This window comes from Narcine bancroftii, chromosome 3, assembly GCF_036971445.1.
Source record: "Narcine bancroftii isolate sNarBan1 chromosome 3, sNarBan1.hap1, whole genome shotgun sequence".
NCBI lineage: Eukaryota > Metazoa > Chordata > Chondrichthyes > Torpediniformes > Narcinidae > Narcine > Narcine bancroftii.
Window position 1 is genome coordinate 285,305,172 of NC_091471.1, and position 21,157 is coordinate 285,326,328.

At 41.5% G+C, this 21,157-nt stretch overlaps 1 protein-coding gene across 2 annotated transcripts in view; it reads left to right on the forward strand.

The window, feature by feature from the left end:
• Positions 1-5,223: 5,223 nt before the first annotated feature.
• Positions 5,224-21,157, forward strand: part of smim7 (small integral membrane protein 7) — a 37,305-nt gene continuing 21,371 nt past the window's right edge. The window contains exons 1-2 of one of the 2 annotated variants that reach the window (XM_069928447.1): positions 5,224-5,270; positions 16,568-16,609. In XM_069928447.1, the coding sequence (XP_069784548.1) occupies positions 5,239-5,270; positions 16,568-16,609 (74 nt within the window). In that variant the 5' untranslated portion in view covers positions 5,224-5,238. Of the gene's footprint in view, positions 5,318-16,567; positions 16,610-21,157 lie in introns of both variants that reach the window. The other variant, XM_069928448.1, reaches the window with a different exon arrangement.

Genomic DNA, 21,157 nt, shown 5'->3' on the forward strand with positions numbered 1-21,157 from the left:
TAAATATTAATGGAATACATAACCAAATTAAAAGGAAGAAACTACTAAATTTACTGAAAAAGGAAAAAATTGATATAGCATTTGTCCAAGAAACACACTTAACTGAATTGGGGCACAAGAAATTAAAGAGAGATTGGGTAGGACATGTAACAGCAGCATCGTATAATTCAAAAGCAAGAGGAGTGGCTATATTAATTAGTAAAAATGTGCCATTTAAAATAGAAGAGGAAATAATAGATCCAGCAGGGAGATATGTTATGATAAAATGTCAGATATATTCGGAGTTTTGGAATCTACTTAATGTATATTCACCTAACGAAGAAGATCAAAAGTTTATGCAAGATATCTTTTTGAAGGTAGCTAATACGCAAGGGAACATACTAATAGGAGGGGATTTCAACCTGAATTTGGATTCAAATATGGATAAAACGGGGAAAAAAATTAACAGAAAGAACAAAGTAACCAAATTTATAATTAAATCAATGCAAGAAATGAAACTTTTGGATATATGGAGGAAACAAAACCCAAAAGAAAAGGAATACTCATACTACTCGGCTAGACATAAATCATACTCAAGAATAGACCTATTTTTGTTATCAGCTAGTATGCAGGATAGAGTAAGAAAAACAGAATATAAAGCGAGAATACTATCGGACCATTCACCTTTAATATTGACAGTAAAGCTAGAGGACATCCCTCCAAGAATGTATAGATGGAGATTAAACCCCATGCTACTTAAAAGACAGGATTTTAGAGAATTTATTGAAAAACAATTAAAAATGTATTTTGAAGTAAATACGGAATCAGTGGAAGATAAGTTTATACTATGGGATGCAATGAAAGCATTCATAAGAGGGCAAATAATAAGTTATGTAACCAAGATGAAGAAGGACTATAATCAGGAAACAGAGCAGTTGGAAAGGGAAATAGTAAACATAGAAAAAAAATTAGCAATGAAGGAAGGTACAACTAAAAGAAGAGAATTGGCGGATAAAAAAATAAAATATGAAACATTACAAACATATAAGGTAGAGAAGAATATAATGAAGACAAAACAGAAATATTATGAACTAGGTGAAAAAACGCACAAAATCCTAGCATGGCAGCTTAAGACAGAACAAGCTAAGAAAATGGTATTGGCATCAAGGAAAAAAGACAAACAAATTACATATAATCCAAAAGAAATTAAGGAAAACTTTAGAGAATTCTATGAACAATTATACCAAACTGAAAACGAAGGGAAAGAAGTGAAAATAGATGAATTTTTGACTAAAATTGAACTACCAAAACTACAAATAGAGGAACAAAATAAATTAACAGAACCATTTGGAACAGTAGAAATACAAGAGATAATAAAAAAATTACCAAATAATAAGACACCAGGAGAGGATGGATTTCCAATAGAATTCTACAAAACATTTAAAGACTTATTAATTCCGCCCCTCCTGGATGTAATCAACCAGATTGATGAAACACAAAGCTTACCAGATTCATGTAAAACAGCAATAATTACAGTAATACTAAAACAAGGGAAAGATCCACTCTCACCAGCGTCATATAGACCAATATCTTTGCTAAACAGAGATTATAAGATAATAGCTAAACTATTAGCAAACAGATTAGCAGAACAGGTACCGAAAATGGTAAATTTAGACCAAACTGGATTTATCAAAAAAAGACGCACAACAGACAATATTTGTAAATTTATTAACTTAATTCATGCAGTAGAAGGAAATAAAGCACCTGCAGTAGCAGTTGCTTTAGACGCAGAGAAGGCCTTCGACAGAGTAGAATGGAATTATTTGTTCAAAGTATTGCAAAAATTCAGTTTACCGGAGAAGTATATTAATTGGATTAAAGCATTATATAAGGGACCGTTAGCGAAAGTGACAGTAAATGGACATGTATCAAAGCAATTTAACTTAAGCAGGTCAACGCGGCAGGGATGCCCACTATCACCTTTATTGTTTGCGCTAGCTATAGAACCACTAGCAGAATTGATAAGAATAGATAATAATATAAAAGGAATAAAAATAAAAGACAGGGAATATAAAATCAGTCTATTTGCGGATGATGTTATAGTGTACTTAACAGAACCAGAACTATCAATAAAAGAATTATATAAGAAATTGAAGGAATATGGAGAAGTGTCGGGCTACAAGATAAACGTAAATAAAAGTGAAGCAATGCCTATGAATAATGCGGATTTCTCAAAATTTAAGAAGGAATCTCCATTCAGATGGCAAATGCAGGCAATAAGATACCTAGGTGTACAAATAAACAAAAATCTAGGCCAATTATATAAACTCAATTATAATCCACTAATGAAAAAATTACAGGACGATTTAGAGCATTGGAAAGATCTACCACTAACACTGATAGGAAGGATAAACTGTATTAAAATGAACATTTTTCCAAGGATATTATACTTATTTCAGGCATTGCCAATACAACTGACAGAAAAATTCTTCAAAGAGTTAAAGAAAATAATAAGGAAATTTTTATGGAGAGGGGGGAAACCGAGGATAGCACTAGATAAATTAACAGAATGGTATAAACAAGGAGGCTTACAATTGCCAAACTTTAAAAATTATTATAGAGCCACAAAACTAAGATACCTATCAGACTTTTATCAAACAAGGGAAAAACCAGACTGGACGAGATTAGAATTAGATAAAATAGGGGAAAAGATACCTGAATACATATTATATAAATGGGATGAAAAATTGGTACAACATAGAACTTCTCCAGTATTACATCATCTCCTCAATATTTGGAAGATTCATGTAGAAAGAAATAAAACAAATTATCAATTACCAAAACTAATATTGACCCAAAATAAGCTACTCCCTTTTACAATAGATAACCTTTTCTTTAGAGAATGGGGAAAAAAAGGATTAAAAGAATAGAAAATTGTTTTTCAGGAAGTAGATTCTTATCCTTTGAACAAATGAGAGATAAGTACAATATAACTGGAGATACAGCGCTGGCATATTACCAACTGAGATCCTACTTGAAGGATAAATTAGGAAGCAATTTGAGTTTACCAGAGGGAAGTAACCTTGAATATGTGATTACAGATACAATGTTAATCAAAAGATTTATAACAAATATGTATATTAAACTGCAAGAAAAGGAGAATGAGGAAACAAATAGTAAAACTAAACAAAAATGGGAACAAGATTTAAATATAAAGATAAAAAAGGAAACATGGGAGAAATTATGTTCTGGAACGATGAGAAATACAATAAATACGAGGCTACGTATGATACAATATAATTGGTTACACAGACTATACATTACACCTCAAAAGTTAAATAAATGGGACCCAACAGTATCTGATAGATGTTTTCGATGTAAAAAAGAAATGGGAACAACAATTCATGCAATCTGGACATGTGAGAGAGTAGAAAAATTTTGGGAAGATCTCAATCAGATATTAAATAAAATAACAGAAAACAATATACCAAAGAATCCAGAGATCTTTCTCCTAAGTAACATAAAAAACAAAGAATTTGGAATTGATTTGGAGGATGCACAAAAAAGATTTGTTAAGATAGCCCTAGCCGTAGCAAAAAAATGTATTATGTCAACCTGGAAATTGGAAGATAATTTGAAAATACAACAATGGTATATAGAAATTAATAAATGTATTCCATTAGAAAAAATAACATATAGTTTAAGAAATAATATTGAAATATTCGAACAAATATGGGAGCCTTACATTAAATACAATAGCGAAAACCTACCGGGGACAAACATTACCTAAGTTGATGGAAGGAGAAGGAAAGAAAAGAATGGACTCAGTAGAATTTCTGGTGTATTTTTGTTGAATGACAACATTGTCTGACTGGTTTAATGCAACCTAGATTGTATACCTAAAATGGATGAGAGTGGGGGGGGGGTGGGGGGGTGGCTTGGGAGGAGGGAGGTGGGGGGGGAGAAAAAGTCACTGTATATGTGTGAAAAAGAAAAAGTGTATATCATGGCTAATGTGATTTATGGTGTGAAAAATAAAAATTTTAAAAAAAAATTAGAAAACCTTAGACAGTATTAGCAAGTTCTACATATATAATTAGTAAGCCATACACAGATTTATCAAGTTATGCATATTTAACTAGTAAACCCTAGACAGGATTAGCGAACTCTGCATATGAAGGGACTGTAACTCTGAGAGTTGGAAAGGTGTGAATGGGGACAAGGGCAAGGTTGTGAATAATGACATGATAATGAAAATAATGACATGAGAAGACACCGACAGGATACCCCCTGGTCCTCCAAGACCACTGAAACTGCACGTAGGCAGGAAGGATTGCCCTTGCCAAACCCATCCAGGGGGCAGAAGAATGTAAGGGGGAGGGTATTCTGATACTGAAATTGACTGTATAAAAGTTGGGTGAGCCCCAGTGTATGCGTGTATTCCCAGGGTAAGGGGAAGCACCCAACATTGCATTTTTGTCGTAATAAATATTCTTTGTTCTCAATTTTTGTCTCGAGCAATTTCTTTAAAGGTACTTCTGTTTCTAACAATACCAACAAAGGAGTTCCTCACATCTTACTGAAGTCATTGACCAGTTCCTTCCCTTTCCTGACATTGAGAAAGAGGTTGTTGACCTGACAACTTGGCACTAGATTCTCAACCTCTTTCCTGTACTCAGTCTCGTCGTTATTTGAGATCTTGTCCTACAAGAGTGGTGTCATCTGTAAATTTATGGATGGAGTTGGAGCAGTATTTGGTTGGATTATTGTTAGAAATAACTAAGATATTTATTGTTCAAAATGAATAATTGCACAATGTATCAGTAATCGTCAAGGAATTTAAGAAGGAGCATTTGCAGTTTGCGGGGAATTAGCGCAGTTCTGAGAGTGGGTGTGGGGCGGTGCAGATTGATTGGGGGGTGATATTGTGTCCTGGGTTGGGACCACGACATGGGGGGGGGGGGGGGAGATCCTGGCCTCGCTGTTTCTTAGGGGGAGGATTCAGCCCAAGTTATGGTGCAGTGGGCGAACTCCAGGCTTGCGGCCGGGTCAAGTCCTGGCACTGGGGGCTCGAATCCAATCGGGAAGGTTTGGGACCCAGCGGCTCATCGCCCTGAGTCGGAAGCTCGGGACTCGGGAGGGCCGGCTTCCGGAGGCTTGATTGGAGCTCGGACCGTGCGACCAACCCTGCTGGAGGGAACCCGGTCATCCTGCTGCGCCCATTGGCTGAACTGAAGGCAAGCGCACTGTGATTGGTAGATGACGGTTGCGGCGCTCGGCTGCGCCGCGCGGTGAGTTGGAGGTGGACGGAGATGATCGGAGATTTTCTGCTGTTCGGGTAAAAACAGCGGGGCGGGCCGGGCACCGGATACCAGGTGGCAGCGGGCCGGGCCGGGGACTGGTTCCCGGGTGGTAGGCGACTAGGCTGGGGACTGGTTTACCAGGTGGCAACAGGCCGGGCCAGGGACCGGTTACCAGGTGGCAGCGGGCCAGGCCAGGAGTTGGTTATCGGGTAGAATAAGGCCCTTTTAATTTGTGGGAACTCCCCAACCTCCTCTGCCTCCAGGCAAATGCCTCCTTTATCCTTTAGCGCCCCACCTTTAATCTTGTCACCATTCTGTTCCTCACCTATGCATCAAACACTTTGGGGTTCTCCTTAATCGTGCATACCAAGGCCTTCTCATGCACTTGTCAAGCTCTCCCAAGTCCTTTCTTTTTTTGTAATCCTTTATTGCACTATGAACCAAATCAACCAATGTATTTACAGATATAACAGTTTATGGCAGGGGATGCATCTCTTTAAATATTCACAGTGACATTTTCTCTTTATTTTCCCCCTCCTCCCCACCCCCTCCAAAAACAGTAAATATTGAACATATAAGATACAATAAAACAATATCTTTATACAAAAGGAATACAGACAAAAAATCTACTTATTCACATTACATCTGATTGTGTTTATCTTATCATTTGAGGTGGTGGTGGTCTGAGGCCTGCTCTTTCTGTTATGTTCCATATATGGTTCCCAGGGTTTTTTTCAAACATTGTAACTTTGTCTTTTAAATTATATGTGATTTTTTTCCCCCCCCGCCCAATGGGATACACTTAAACTTGGTTATATATTCCGTTAAAGTTTATAGTCATATAGTCCAACGTGGCCATCATATCTTTATTTTCACTACTTTTCAGCCTCTTCACCTCCATCTCCTTTTTTTCCATTACTGTTTTTTAAGTTTTCCTTTTTAATCTCAATATATGACAACGCACTTAAGACATGAAATACCCCAACAATCCCCACAAGCAATAACCCTTTAACCCCAAATGAACCTTCCCTCCTTGGATTGCCCCTTGTCCCTTGACAGCAACCACAACACCCCTTTCCATTCGGTTTGCGAACTTACTCGCATGCATTAACCGATTTCGCAGTGACCATTATTCTCCCACCCCCAGCCCCCCCCAGAGAACACTATTTTCCTATACATATAACAAAGCTTTCTCCCTTCTTCCCCTTCTCTTATCCATCTTTAAATCTTTATATATACATTATCTTTACTTTATATTTTTGTATATTTTCTTGTCACTCCTCCTCCTCTCTTTTCCTGTCCTGCAAATGTTCAGCAAATTCTTGGGCTTTCTTTGGGTCCGAAAACAGTCTATTCCGTTCCCCAGGAATAAATACTTTGAGTACTGTTGGATGCCTTAATATAAAGTTATAACCTTTCTTTCATAAGATTGTTTTCGCCGTGTTGAATTCCTTCCTCTTTAAAAGTTTGAAGCTTATGTCCGGGTAAAAAAAATATTTTTTGACCCTTATATTCCAACGGCTTATTGTCTTCTCTAACCTTCTTTCTTGCCTGCTGCAGTATGTTCTCTCCTGTCGTATATCTTAGAAATTTTACCAATATGGATCTCGGTTTTTGATTTGGTGGCAGTTTCGGTACTAGTGCTCTATGCGCCCTTTCGATTACTATCTCTTCATGTGAATCTGTCATTCCCAACACCTTCGGGATCCATCCTTTTATAAATTCCTTCATATCTGACCCTTCTTTGCCTTCTTTTAGGCCCACAATTTTTATGTTGTTTCGCCTACTGTAGTTTTCCAATACGCCAATTTTTTGTGACATTAAATCTTGTGTTTAATTTTTTTTCGCTCTCTTCCAACTTCTCTCTTAAATAATTTATCTCCATTTCTACAGCAGCTTCTCATTCCTCCACATTTTCTACTCTTTTCCCTATTTCAGTCATGACAAGCTCTAAGCTTTGCATTCTGCCTTCAGCTCTTTTCATTTTTCTTTTGATTGAACTAAATTCTAATGATAGCCATTCTTTTAATGACCTCATTTGTTCTTCGATAAAGGCTCATCTAAACTTTGTCCTTCTATTTTACCTTCTTCTTTCTTTTGAAATTCTTGGTCTTCTTCCTCCTCTTCTTTTGTGTCTATCTATGTCTGTGTCATCTTCTTCTCTGTATCTGTGTATCTTCATCCTTCTCTGGAAAGCTGTTTCTGTATTCTTCTTGTGTCTCCTGCTGCTGTGTCTCCTGCTGTTGGGCCTCCCGCTGCAGGTCGACCCATTGTTGGGCCTCCCGCTGCAGGGCCCCTTGCCGCAGGCCGACCCCCTGCTGGTCGCTCTGTTGCCACTCATCCTCTTCCAGCCCTTCATTCTCTTTCTCATCACTCTTCTTCTTTCTTGTTTGCTTCTCCCAGCCGATCGCCCCGATACTGGGCATTCCTCAGCTGAGTCCCCCTCCCACCAGCGTTAACCTTTTCTTTTACTTGCGCACTGCGCACCTCTTCTTGGCTCTGAGAGCCATTTTTTTAAGTCTGCTGGTTGGGAGGACACTGCTGCTCCTCTGGGGACTCACCAACATCGGAGATTGGCCGCTCCTCTCCACAGTGGTTCTCTGCTCTGACGTGCAGGTTAGGCCTTCTTTCTTCTCCAGTGATTTTCCTTCTTCCCTTTTCTCTGTTCTTAATTTTTCTCTTTTGGATGCCATCTTCTGTCTCTTCTCTGTAACTTTATCTTTCTCTTCCTGTATTTTATGTTTATCGAGCTCTGTTTTTTGAAACTTTTTTTTCTTTACTCTGGAGAGCACTGGTTCCACTCGACCAGCCACTACTTCATCACGTGACTCCTTCTAATTCTTTTCTTAAGTTCTTTCCTGGCTACCATATAATTCTCACAAGCCCTTTCTGTTTCCTACTTCCTATATCCAATGTATGCTTCCTTCTTCCTCTTGATTAGCTGCCTTACCTGCTTTGTCAACCATGGTCCCCCTTTCCTACCATCTTTTTACCCTGTCCCAGTGGGACAAACCTAACCTGAACCCAACACAAGTTGTCTCTAAACTTCCTCTGTATTAATTCTGTGCTTTCACCCTTGAACATATGTTTCTAATTTAGTCTCACTAGTTCCTGCCTCATCCCATCATAATCATCCCTTCACCAATGAAACACTTTCTCATTTTGTCTGCTATTATCCCGATCCATAGCTATGCTAAATCTTAGGGAGTTGTGGTCACTCTCACCAAAATGCTCCCCCACCGAGAGGTCTGTCACCTGACCAGGATCATTGCTCAGAATTAGATCCAGTATGGCCTCTCCTCTCCTCGACTGGTCCACATACTGTGTCAGACTATCTCAGTAGACACCCTCTCTGCAGCGACCTTCCTTTCTATAGCTGTGATACTCTCCCTGACTAGTAATGCTACTGTCTTCTACCTCCCTATTCCTTTTAAAACACCCAAACCCTGGTACCCACATCAGCCAATCCTAACCTTCCACCAGCCAAGTCTCTAACAGCCACAACATCATAGTTCCACCTACTGATCCATGCCCTAGCATTGAAATAAATATATTTCAACCCCTCTAACTGGCTATTTTTATCCCTGTTCTTCCACACAGAACACATAACATCGTGCTTTTGACCTTCTGCCCTATTCTCTGCACCCACATTCTGGTTCCCAGGCCCCCTGCCAAACTAGTTTAAACCCTCCCCAACAACTCTTGCAAACCTGCTCACCAGGATATTGGTCCCTTTCCAGTTCAGATGCAGTCTGTTCTTTTTGTACAGGTCAGACCTTCCCCAAAAGAGATCTCAATGATTCATAAATCTGAACCTCTTCCCCCGCACCAACTTTTCAGCCACACATTTATCTGCCATAACTTCCTATTCCTACCCTCTCTGGCATGTGGCACAGGCAACAACTCTGAGGTCACCACCCTTGAGGTCCTGCTTTATAAACTTCCTATACTCCCTCTTCAGGATCTCATCACTACTCCTATCTATTGCCATTGGTCCCCACATGGACCATGACATCTGGCTGATCACTCTCCCCTTCCAGAATGCTTCCTAATGTAAATACAAATACAGGTATGCGCCTCTTAATGTCCACAATACATTCCGTGAAATTGGGCATTATGTGATGTGCGAACACCATATTCTATATTTAGCAAAGCTATATGGGAGACTGAACGTGCTAAATTAATTTTATTTTAGTTTTTAAACTTTTATGTAAACACTTTCTTGACCTTTATCACACACAATTTAACAAAGAGGATCAGGGTCACCCACAGCATGGTTCTCCACTTCCTCAGTGTCCCACTGGAAGAGATCTAGGTCGAGTAACCTCCACTGATGAACTGTCCCTCTGACATGCCTGAAGGACCTGGCGAAGGCTCTTCTTGGGGAGGTGTCGGCTTCTTCAGGAATATGTCCAGAGTTGTTTGCCTTTTCTTCATAAATTTCTTTATATGCAGCAAACATTGCACGAGCATTCCTCTCCATCAGTGTTTGGGTCCATCTCTTCAGCAAAGTCTACAAAGAATTTGGCTCTTCTGCACCTGTCCTTCTGCAGTTTCATTTTCTCTTGCCTCATCTTTAGCTATTCGCTCTTCCTCTCGCTCCAGCAACTCTTCATTTGTTAGTTCCTCAGGAGCCACCTCGAGGAGTTCTTCAGTGTCGTCATCATCTATATCTAGGTTCAGGTTGTTGTTGACCTTGTCAACAACAACTTTATTAATCCTTGAAATCTCCTCTTTCAAATCCATGCACATACCGCTTTAGTATTTTTTTCCATATGCCATTCACCCCAGCCATAAAGGTTCTTTATGCAGTGGAAAACATTGTATGCGTTCCAGAACTTCATCAGCATGTTGCCAGCATCATCAGTTGTAGCAATAGGTCGTCCTCCGGTAGTAGGCCTTGAATATTGGTGATGGGATCCTGTAGAAAGTGCCAGAAATTCCAGCAGATTATGTGTTGAATGTGGAGGCTGGTGGGGTGGCAGGTGAGGATGAGGAGGATTCTATGTTTGTTGCGTCTGGGGTAGAGAGGACCAGGACAGATGAATGGGAAATGAAGGAGATGCAGGTGAGGACTGAGTTGACTGTGGTGGAGGGGAAGCCACATCTGTGGAAGATCTCATCTTGGGAACAGATACGGTGGAGATGGAGAAATTGAGAGAAGGGGATAAAATCTGGGTAGTTGTGGGAGTTAGAGGATTGGTAGTATATGTCGGTGGAAAGTTTGTCTCCCGATCCTGAAACAGCATTTGTCATCCAGGACTTTTTATTGTTCCTGTAATAAACTGGTAAAGTGTGCTTGTTAATATTCTTGAAAGCCCTGGATTTTCACTATGCCAAATAAGAAATAGCTTTAACTTGTAGCCAGCAACATTGCCTCCTAACAGCACTGTCACTCTGTCCTTAAATGCCTTAAAGCCTGGCATTGACTCGGCCTCTTTATGGATGAAGGTTCTTTCAGGCATTTGCTTCCAGAACAAGGAGGTTTCATCCATATTAAAAATTTTCTGGGGCAAATAACCTCCCTGTACAATTAGTTTATCTAAGGTTTCAACAAATTCTTCCACTGCCTTCACATCAGCACCCAGAGACTCACCACTCACTTTCACATTATGCAGTGAAAAGCCTTGTTTGAAGCACCTGAACCACCCAGAACTAGCACTCAACTTTTTAAAAAAATTTTTTATTTTTCACGTTATGAACTAGTGTGAAATAGTGTGAATAGTTAGTACTATCATACTAACCAAAATACACACAAACATTTCCCTCTTGAATATACACAGTGTCATTTTCTCCCCTTTTTCCCCCCTCCCTTCCCTCCCTCCTTCACCCCCCTACTAGCACTAAACTTGATATCATAGTCTGGCCCTGCTTTTTTTTTAGCCATCTGGAACAAGCTTTATGCCTTACCAGTGGTCGTCAATGTGCTGAAGGAGACTCGCTTTTGTGTTTGGTCCTCAATCCATGTCATTAGCATTGTCTCCATATCTGATGTAGGTCCCTCTCGCATTTTTGTTAGCCTTGTACCTTTCAGTAGAGTCTATCCTTTAACAGCTTGGAGAATTTTTATTTGTTTTTGAGGATCGTCGTGATTGTCGAGTGCGACATGCCTAAATTGCGAGCAATAGCATTCACTGTTTTTCCACGTTTGTGTTGTTTAAACAACCTTTGGTTTCACTTCCAAATCGACACTTCTCCTTTTCCTCGCTGCTGCTATCACTAGCACTGGTTTTGCTGCGTTTGGGACTCATGATAGCTAGAAAGTACAGTACCTCCATATTTTGTATACTTCCATGCCTTTGTATGCAAAATACATGAGATACACATGTTACATGTGGGAAGTTGTGTACGTATGGTTACGTACTCTTATATCCTCATGGGACTACGGACGATGGATGCATATGCGGTCGGGCACTGCCCAAAATTACATTAAGCGGTGCATACCTGAATCATCTGGCCTTACCTTGCTGGAAACAAGCTTGTCCTTGGGCTCTGCTTCCTGAAGCCTTGTGAGCCAAAGCCTCTATTTCCCACTCCGACACTGGGCTACTCACACACTGGTCACTCTGCTTGAGGTGCACCTCTCTTGGTCTTTGTGGTTTGTTATATTCAGATTGAATTGAATCACCTTCAGTTTGTATTTAAACCTTATTGATAATAATTTTTCCTAAAGGTTACACATTTATCAGATCATCGATGAATTCCTTCTTATTGCCCAATGGTGAATCATAACTGGCCTGCTCCCTGGTTGAGGTCTGCTGATCAAGCTTCATTAGTCTTTTCTGAAAAATGATCTTGTATATCCCCGTAAAATCATCCTCTACACTATTACTGCATATTTGATTTATCCCAGTCTATATGTAGATCAAGATGCCCCATAATTATTGTCTTATTCTTGTACGTGGATTCCCAATTTACTAAATTTTGCCTTGTGCAAAATTTGGGGACCTACAGGCAACTCCCACCGATTTGTTTTGGTCTTGTGCTGTTTTCATTCTCCACGTAAATTGGTAGATTTGATTTTGTTTTGAGCTGTTGCTTCCTCTTGTCTGCCTTCGTATCCTTTAATGTCAGGACGACACTACCATCTCTTGCATTTTGCCAATCTCTTCTAAAAGTCACCTGCTTTATCCTGGAACATCAAATTCCCAACCTGTGCTATTTTTCATCCACGTCTCTACATTGGGCAGAAGTTCATACCTATTAATTTGTCATTAAATCAAATATCTCATAACTTGTATGTGTAAGAGGCCTCAATTTTGTTTTATTACCAATTTTCTTAGCTCTAATTTTGTTATCTATAACTAACTTTGGTGATGTTTTTAAAAGAGTTTTTAAAAGAACTGATTTAATTTTCTGGTGCAAAATGATTTGGTCAGTTTACATGTTTGCCTTCACACCAGATACATGGCTGGAGGCACCCGCTTCATACCAAAGCAAACAAGCCTTTGTAACAAATTTTAAATGCTCTGCAGTCAGACCATTAAAATATGTTTACTACTACAAATTTAAAGAATTAAATTTGACACTTAATTACATCAAACATACCATAAAGTGATGTATAATAAAATAACTTGCCTCAAACTCAATGTCAAACAATCTTCAGGGCAGGAAACAGCCTTTTAAGAGCCCTCTTCTTTGCCTGGACAAGCTAGCATTGGATTGAAGAGGCAGATTCTAGGGAATTGAACTGTAGTTTGTGTCTGCTGTTCCAATTTACTGTCATCTTATTGTATATATACAACCTGACGAAACAGCGTATCTCTCGATCAAAATGCACACACAGACACACATAGACATGTAGCACACCCTACACACACATGACATATATACATAGCAATCCACAATAAATATGTATAAAAATAATTTATGGATTTCTAAAATTATTCAACTGTCTCATGGCATGTGGGAAGAAGCTGCTTTCCAGCCTGGCAATCCTGGTCTTTATATTCCTGTACCTCTTCCTTGAAGCTATTGCTTCAAAGATACTATAGGTTGGATGGTAATGATTCTCTGACTCTATGTGGATTTCAATGACTGAGCAGAACAGGTGCATCAGTGTCCCAGGCTTGTAGCAGGTCTGCTTGACACTTAATTACCCAAGAGTAGTTGAATGCTGGTTATTGTGAACTACTGTCACAGACAACTTGAATTGGTCCTTTGTCAACCATTAGGGGTAGGTCTGAATTCATTAATTATTTTATCCATAATTACTGCAATCTTTTCCAGGAGGAGTTCTATTAGTTGTGCCTCATTGGGTAGCAGTCTTGCAATCTCGACGATACTGGTGTGGACTGAAAGGAGGGTGCTGGCCTTTGAGTGTGCCATTAAACTGAGGCCAGATGTTAAAGGTCCTTTGACACCTTTGAGGAGTGAAAGAGGTCTTCCTGTGTCTTTCCTGAAGTTTATTGCTCAACCAGAATCTCAAAAAAGAATGATCACTTGCATGTTCAATGGCTGCAGTCTTTGTCCCATTTGAGCAGATGCTAACCTCCAATAATACTTGAGCCAGGAGAGAGTAGATGCTATAATTTGAGGCAAAAGATGAACTGCTGAAGGAGCTCAGCAGTCGGGCAGCGTCTGTGGAGGGAAATGAAAAGGTGGTTTCGACTCAAATCTCTAAGGGTCTCGACCCAAAACATGAATTCTCCATTTCTCTCCCTAGATACAGCCTTTTTTTTAAATGTACATTCATAACATGTGGGCTTAGCAGGCAGTCAGTGTTTAATTGTCCATCTCGTTGCCCTTGAGAAGAAGGTGGGGAGCTGCCTTTGAGGTGAGGATGCAGCCACAATGCTGTTAGGTAGGGAATCGTGAGATTTTGACCCAACCACAGTGAAGGAATGGCATTATATTTCAAGTTGGGATGGTGTGAGGCTTGGAGGGCAACTTCCAGTTAATGGAAAGGCAATGGGCCACAACAACATTCCCGTAGTTACTGGTTTTGCAGTCTTTGTCATCCTAGCTGGTCATGTTGGGTTTTGAAGGTGATGTCTAAAGAGTCTCAGGTAGATAGTACAAACTGTGGCTGCTGTGCATGAGGGGTGGAGTGGTTGAGGACAGGGGTGCCTATTGAGCATGCTGCCCTGTCCTGTTTGGTGTCAAGCTTCTTGAGTGTTGTTGAAGTTGCTCTCGACCAGCAAGTGGAGAGAGTTCCTCTACACTCCTGATATGAGCTTTGTCAACTGAGGATGGACTCTGCTGGGGAGTTTGGAGGTAAGTTACTCACTGCAGAATTCTCAGCCTCCGATGAGCTCGTGGCCACATTGTGTACATGGCTACTCCAGTTCATTTTTTGGTCACTGCTAATTCCCAGGACATTGACACTGGGGAACTCTGTGATGGTTATGTCAGGGAATATCTGCTGGATTTTCTTTTGTTGGATATCGTTGTTGCCCGACTTTTGGATCCAGGATTTGTGAGAATGCCGATAGAACCAAAGAACACTATAGCACAGAAACATGCCTTTCAGCCTTTCTAGTCTGTGAGGGACTATTATTCTGCCTCTCCCGTTGACTTGCTCCCAGACAATAGCCCTCCATACCCCTCCCCCCCTCCATTCATGTACCTATCCAAATAGTTCTTAAATGTTGAAATTGAGCCCAGATTCACCAGTTCAGCTGGCAGTTCATTCAACACTCTCACAACTCTGCCTGAAGAAATTTCCCCTAATGTTCCCTTTAAAAATTTCCCTTTTTAACCCATGTCCTTTAATCTCACCTATCCTCACTGGAGAAAGGCAGCTTACATTTACTATATCTACACCCACTGATGGCTAGCAGGGGTCTCAGACAATGACAGTTTCCAAATCTTAGTGGGTCCAGGGTCCAAAGAGGGTGAGGTGGAACTTGGGTTCAGCAGTGGAACGCAAGAGGTTGTGCAGCGCAGGACATGGTGACATCGGAAGAAGTGGTAGGATCCACAGATACTCCATGCCTCTGTAGATACGCTCCTTTGCTTCTCTTTCTTGTTTTGATAGTGACTCAGGACTAGTGGTTCCTCTTCATTTTCCTTTACTTTTGTGTACATGGGATAAAGAAATCTTGCACCTTGTGTGGTGTGAATGTTACTTGCCACCTGTCAGTGCAGATCTGGATATTGTCCAGGTCTTCCTGCATTTGGATGTAGAGTGCCTCATTTCCAAGAATTCACAAACTGCAATTTTCAGCAAACATCCCCACTGCTGACCTTATGAATGAAGGAAGATGATTTTCTGAAACAACTTAAGATGGTTGAGCTTCGGACACTTCCCTGAGGAATTCCTGCAGAGATATCCTATGGTCAAGATGGTTGATGTCCAACCACCATAACTATCCTCCTTCAATTCAAAGCAATGGAAGGGTTCCCCTGATTCCCATTAACTCCAGTTTAGCCAGGAGTCCTTGAAGCTACCCTCGATCAAATGCTGCATTTATGTTGAGGGCAGTACCTACGTTTCATCTTGACAAATCATCCCTTTTGTCTATGTTTAGACCAAATCTGTGATGAAGTCAGGAACTGAGTGACTGGTGGAACCCAAACTGAGCTTCTGTGAGCAGTTTGTTGCCAAGCAAGTGCTGTTTATCCCTTCCATTGCTTTACTGATGATCGAGAGAAAACTAATGGGAAGGAAATTGGCCAGATTGGATTTTCCAGCTTCTTGTGGCTAGGACGCACTGGGCAATTTTCCACATTGTCAGGTAAATGCCAGTGTTGTAGCAGCTGTATGGGCACAGCTTGTCCAAGGGGGTGGCAGGTTCTGAGGCACCTCTCCAGGAATGTTGTGGTGGTACATTGTCTTTGCTGTATCCAAAGCCTTCAGCTATTTCTTAATATCATGAGGAGTGAATATCATCTATTGTGCTGGGACCGCTGGAGGAAGCGAATCTTTTAGAGACATGACACTGTATAAGCACGTCATTGGATTTTAGATTTTCAATGAAAACTATTTTTTGTAAAATGACGTATAAATTTTAGCTTGAATAAATGCATTTGAAACAAATCCTTGAATTGTCATACCTTGCTGTTGATGGATTGTACCCTGTGTGCACCAAAGCCAAAAATGTGACAACCTTTTTACATATTTCAGGAGGAAATGTTTTTATTTATTCTCTATGCCACAGAACGCATCTTACATTAACGCTCTGTTCATTTGGAAGAAACTAACTGTAAGCATAGGTATTGGGTAAAAAGAAGCAAAAGTATTGTAATTAATCATCTGTAGTAGGTAAAGTGAAACAATGAGTGTGGGAATGAGAAAATATAAAGTATATTTCTTTGTATTCACTTCATCTATTCTCTTGCAGCACCTTGCTGATGAACGCAGGAGCCGTGCTGAACTTCAAACTGTGAGTATGAGCATCTGGACAAGGATGTGCTAGGCTGTAATCCCCTTGTCTTTGTTCCGCTCTGTCAGTCGACAACCTTGCAATCTGGCAGATTGAGTAATTTTGGAAAATGTTACAGCTTAATTTTTTTTGTGTGTGGTGGGAATCATGGAGTATTCCACAGAGGGCCTTTATGGCACAAAATAAAAGACCTTTCAGTTAAACTTGCAATTGAAAGTCTGCCTTGTGGAAATGTCTGCTGAAAATGTTTCCCCACCCACATCACCGATAACCACTCTTGTGCCATGTGGTTTTGAAGGGACAGGGTCATGGTCTTTTTAAATTCAAAGTAGGCTTTTCCCAATGAGGTTAGGTGAGATACAAATCAGAGGACATGGGTTAAGGCTGAAAGGGGAGATGTTTAGGGGGAGTATTTGGGGAATTTCTTCATGCAGAGTGATGGGAGTCTGGAACGAGCTGACAGCTGAAGTTGTGAATGCAGGTTCAGTTTTAGCATTTAAGAAAAATTTGGACAGGTACGTGGATGGGAAAGGGTATGGAGGGATATGGAGTGGGTGCAGGTCAATGGGACTAGGCAGAAAAGTAGTTTGTTGCAGACTAGAAAGGCTGAAAGGCCTGTTTTCTGTGATGTAATGTTCTATGGTGTTGGCATGACAAACTTTTATCATATTGCACTAATTGGTAAGAAAGACGCAACCTATGTTGTCGACCAGGGCTCCCATGTTGGCCGGATTTCCTTCCAGGCTTGATTTGTCTTAACTCTCTAGTGCAAGAGAAAGAAGCTGGAGAGTACTGAGGAGATGCAATGATAAAGGTTTCATTATTGTCACATAATACTACATTTACAATGTAACATACATGAAATTCTTTGATTTTTTTTTGTCTACCCTCACAGAAACCTACAGCATTGGGTGTTCCTAGGCAGTCACCTCTCCAAGTACTGACCAGGCCTGTGCTTGCTTCACTTCTGAGATCAGACAATTTCATGCATATTCAGGCTATTAGGTTTCTGTGGGCAGCATTGATTCTTTGGGCAGTGCAGTGACTGAAATATGACTGTATGTGAGTAAACAAGTTTCGCAAGTTCCCCTGTCCATTCGCATGAGAAAGGGTGGTCGTGCTCTCCACTGTCCTTCACTCCTGATTAAGGGGCATAAACTGCCACAAGAGTACAATCTATCATTCCCTGAACTTCCAAATATTGTCCCTTGTGTATGTGATGGACGAAGACATGGTTGATAAATTAAGTGAAGATGTTTGATGGCTAAGAAAGCAAGTTGTAAAGAGGTCGCAAGGTTATGAGGGCATATAGGTAGATTGAGTGGAAACCTATTTGACAAGTGGAGTATAATGTGGGAAAATGTGAAAATGTCCATTCTCTCAGTGGTGAGTGAGTGCAATGCTCTGAGATGTAGAGGGATAAGGAGATCCCAGGATTTGATTTGCACAAGGCAAGAATGGAAGTAAATTAACTATTCTGAAAAGCTAACAGAACAATATCATTATTAGCAAGGGAAATTTAATCCAAAAGTCGGGAGGTTGTGTTTCAAATGTGTCAGGCATTAGTGAAATCCTGTAAATTAGGATTAACTATTTGTCCTTACGGCTATTTCCTGACCTGCTGAATTTTTCCAGTGTTTTACAATTTCATATTTCCGTCATCTGCAGTTTTATTTTCGGGGACTTCGTGAAGGGTTCTGCTATTTAATATAGGATGTTGATGTATTGGAAGTGGTTTAGAGGAGGTTTGGCAAATGTATGCCTGGAATGAGTGGATTGTCTTATGAAGACAGTTGTACAGTCAAGGCTTGTATCTGCTTGAGTGTCGAAGAATGAGAGGTGACATGATGGAAACATACAAAATCCTGAGAGCTGGAAGTGGAGGGCATGTTTCCACGTGGGAGGATCTAGAACTAGGGATCATCCAGTAGCCTTGAAAACCCTCTGGGATCATCTGAAGACTACCATACTGCAATCCACTGAAGAGGTACTGGGCTTCTCCTCCAGGAAAAACAAGGACTGGTTCGACGATAACAGCCAGGAAATCCAGGAGCTGCTGGCAAAGAAGCGAGCAGCCCACCAGGCTCACCTTACAAAGCCGTCCTGTCCAGAGAAGAAACAAGCTTTCCGTCGCGCATGCAGCCATCTTCAGCGCAAACTCTGGGAGATCCAAAATGAGTGGTGGACTAGCCTCACCAAGCGAACCCAGCTCAGCGCGGACATTGGCGATTTCAGGGGTTTCTACGAGGCTCTAAAGGCTGTGTACGGCCCCTCACCCCAATTCCAAAGCCCGCTGCGCAACTCAGACGGCAAAGTCCTCCTCAGCGACAAGATCTCCATCCTCAACCGATGGTCAGAACACTTCCAATCTCTTTTCAGTGCCAACCGCTCAGTCCAAGATTCCGCCCTGCTCCAGCTCCCTCAACAGCCCTTAAGGCTAGAGCTGGATGAGGTCCTCACCCAGGATGAGACATATAAGGCAATTGAACAACTGAAAGTGGCAAAGTAGCAGGTATGGATGGAATCCCCCCCAGAGGTCTGGAAGGCTGGCGGCAAAACTCTGCATGTCAAACTGCATGAGTTTTTCAAGCTTTGTTGGGACCAAGGAAAACTGCCTCAGGACCTTCGTGATGCCACCATCATCACCCTGTACAAAAACAAAGGCGAGAAATCAGACTGCTCAAACTACAGGGGAATCACGCTGCTTTCCATTGCAGGCAAAATCTTCGCTAGGATTCTCCTAAATAGAATAATACCTAGTGTCGCCGAGAATATTCTCCCAGAATCACAGTGCGGCTTTCGCGCAAACAGAGGAACTACTGACATGGTCTTTGCCCTCAGACAGCTCCAAGAAAAGTGCAGAGAACAAAACAAAGGACTCTACATCACCTTTGTTGACCTCACCAAAGCCTTCGACACCGTGAGCAGGAAAGGACTTTGGCAAATACTAGAGCGCATCGGATGCCCCCCAAAGTTCCTCAACATGGTTATCCAACTGCACGAAAACCAACAAGGTCGGGTCAGATACAGCAATGAGCTCTCTGAACCCTTCTCCATTTACAATGGCGTGAAGCAAGGCTGTGTTCTCACACCAACCCTCTTTTCAATCTTCTTCAGCATGATGCTGAACCAAGGCATGAAAGACCTCAACAATGAAGACGCTGTTTACATCCGGTACCGCACGGATGGCAGTCTCTTCAATCTGAGGCGCCTGCAAGCTCACACCAAGACACAAGAGAAACTTGTCCGTGAACTACTCTTTGCAGACGATGCCGCTTTAGTTGCCTATTCAGAGCCAACTCTTCAGCGCTTGACGTCCTGTTTTGCGGAAACTGCCAAAATGTTTGGCCTGGAAGTCAGCCTGAAGAAAACGGAGGTCCTCCATCAGCCAGATCCCCACCATGACTACCAGCCCCCCCACATCTCCATCGGTAACACAAAACTCAAAACGGTCAACCAGTTTACCTATCTCGGCTGCACCATTTCATCAGATGCAAGGATCGACAACAAGATAGACAACGGACTCGCCAAGGCAAATAGCACCTTTGGAGACTACACAAAAGAGTCTGGAAAAACAACCAACTGAAAAACCTCACAAAGATAAGCGTATACAGAGCCGTTGTCATACCCACACTCCTGTTCGGCTCCGAATCATGGGTCCTCTACCGGCATCACCTACGGCTCCTAGAACGCTTCCACCAGCGTTGACTCCGCTCCATCCTCAACATTCATTGGAGCGCCTTCATCCCTAACATCGAAGTACTTGAGATGGCAGAGGCCGACAGCATCGAGTCCACGCTGCTGAAGATCCAGCTGTGCTGGATGGGTCACGTCTCCAGAATGGAGGACCATCGCCTTCCCAAGATCGTATTATATGGCGAGCTCTCCACTGGCCACCGTGACAGAGGTGCACCAAAGAAGAGGTACAAGGACTGCCTAAAGAAATCTCTTGGTGCCTGCCACATTGACCACCGCCAGTGGGCTGATATCGCCTCAAACCGTACATATTGGCGCCTCACAGTTCGGCGGGCAGCAACCTCTTTTGAAGAAGACCGCAGAGGCCACCTCACTGACAAAAGACAAAGGAGGAAAAACCCAACCCCAACCAACCAATTTTCCCCTGCAACCGTGTCTGCCTGTCCCGCATCAGACTTGTCAGCCACAAACAAGCCTGCAGCTGACGTGGACATTTACCCCCTCCATAAATCTTCGTCCGCGAAGCCAAGCCAAAGAGTGACATTTATTTTTTTATTCTTTGCATGATTTTTGAGACTGAAATTCATGGATTGTCAACATCCAAAGCTTGAGAGTATGTGGGAATGTGTCCTTGAAGTTTGATCAGCTGACACTTAATCAATGATTGAGATCAAGGCTTGAGAGACTTGCTCCTGCTCCTAATTCAGATCTTTATATGTGATCAGAAGAACTTGATATAATTTCAACATGAAGCTTCAGAAGAGTGTTGACACGGGGTTGACAACATCGACAAGTGCATTCTGCTGTCCACCAGCTTGTCGTGTTTCATTTAGTTTTCACCACTCTGTGAAA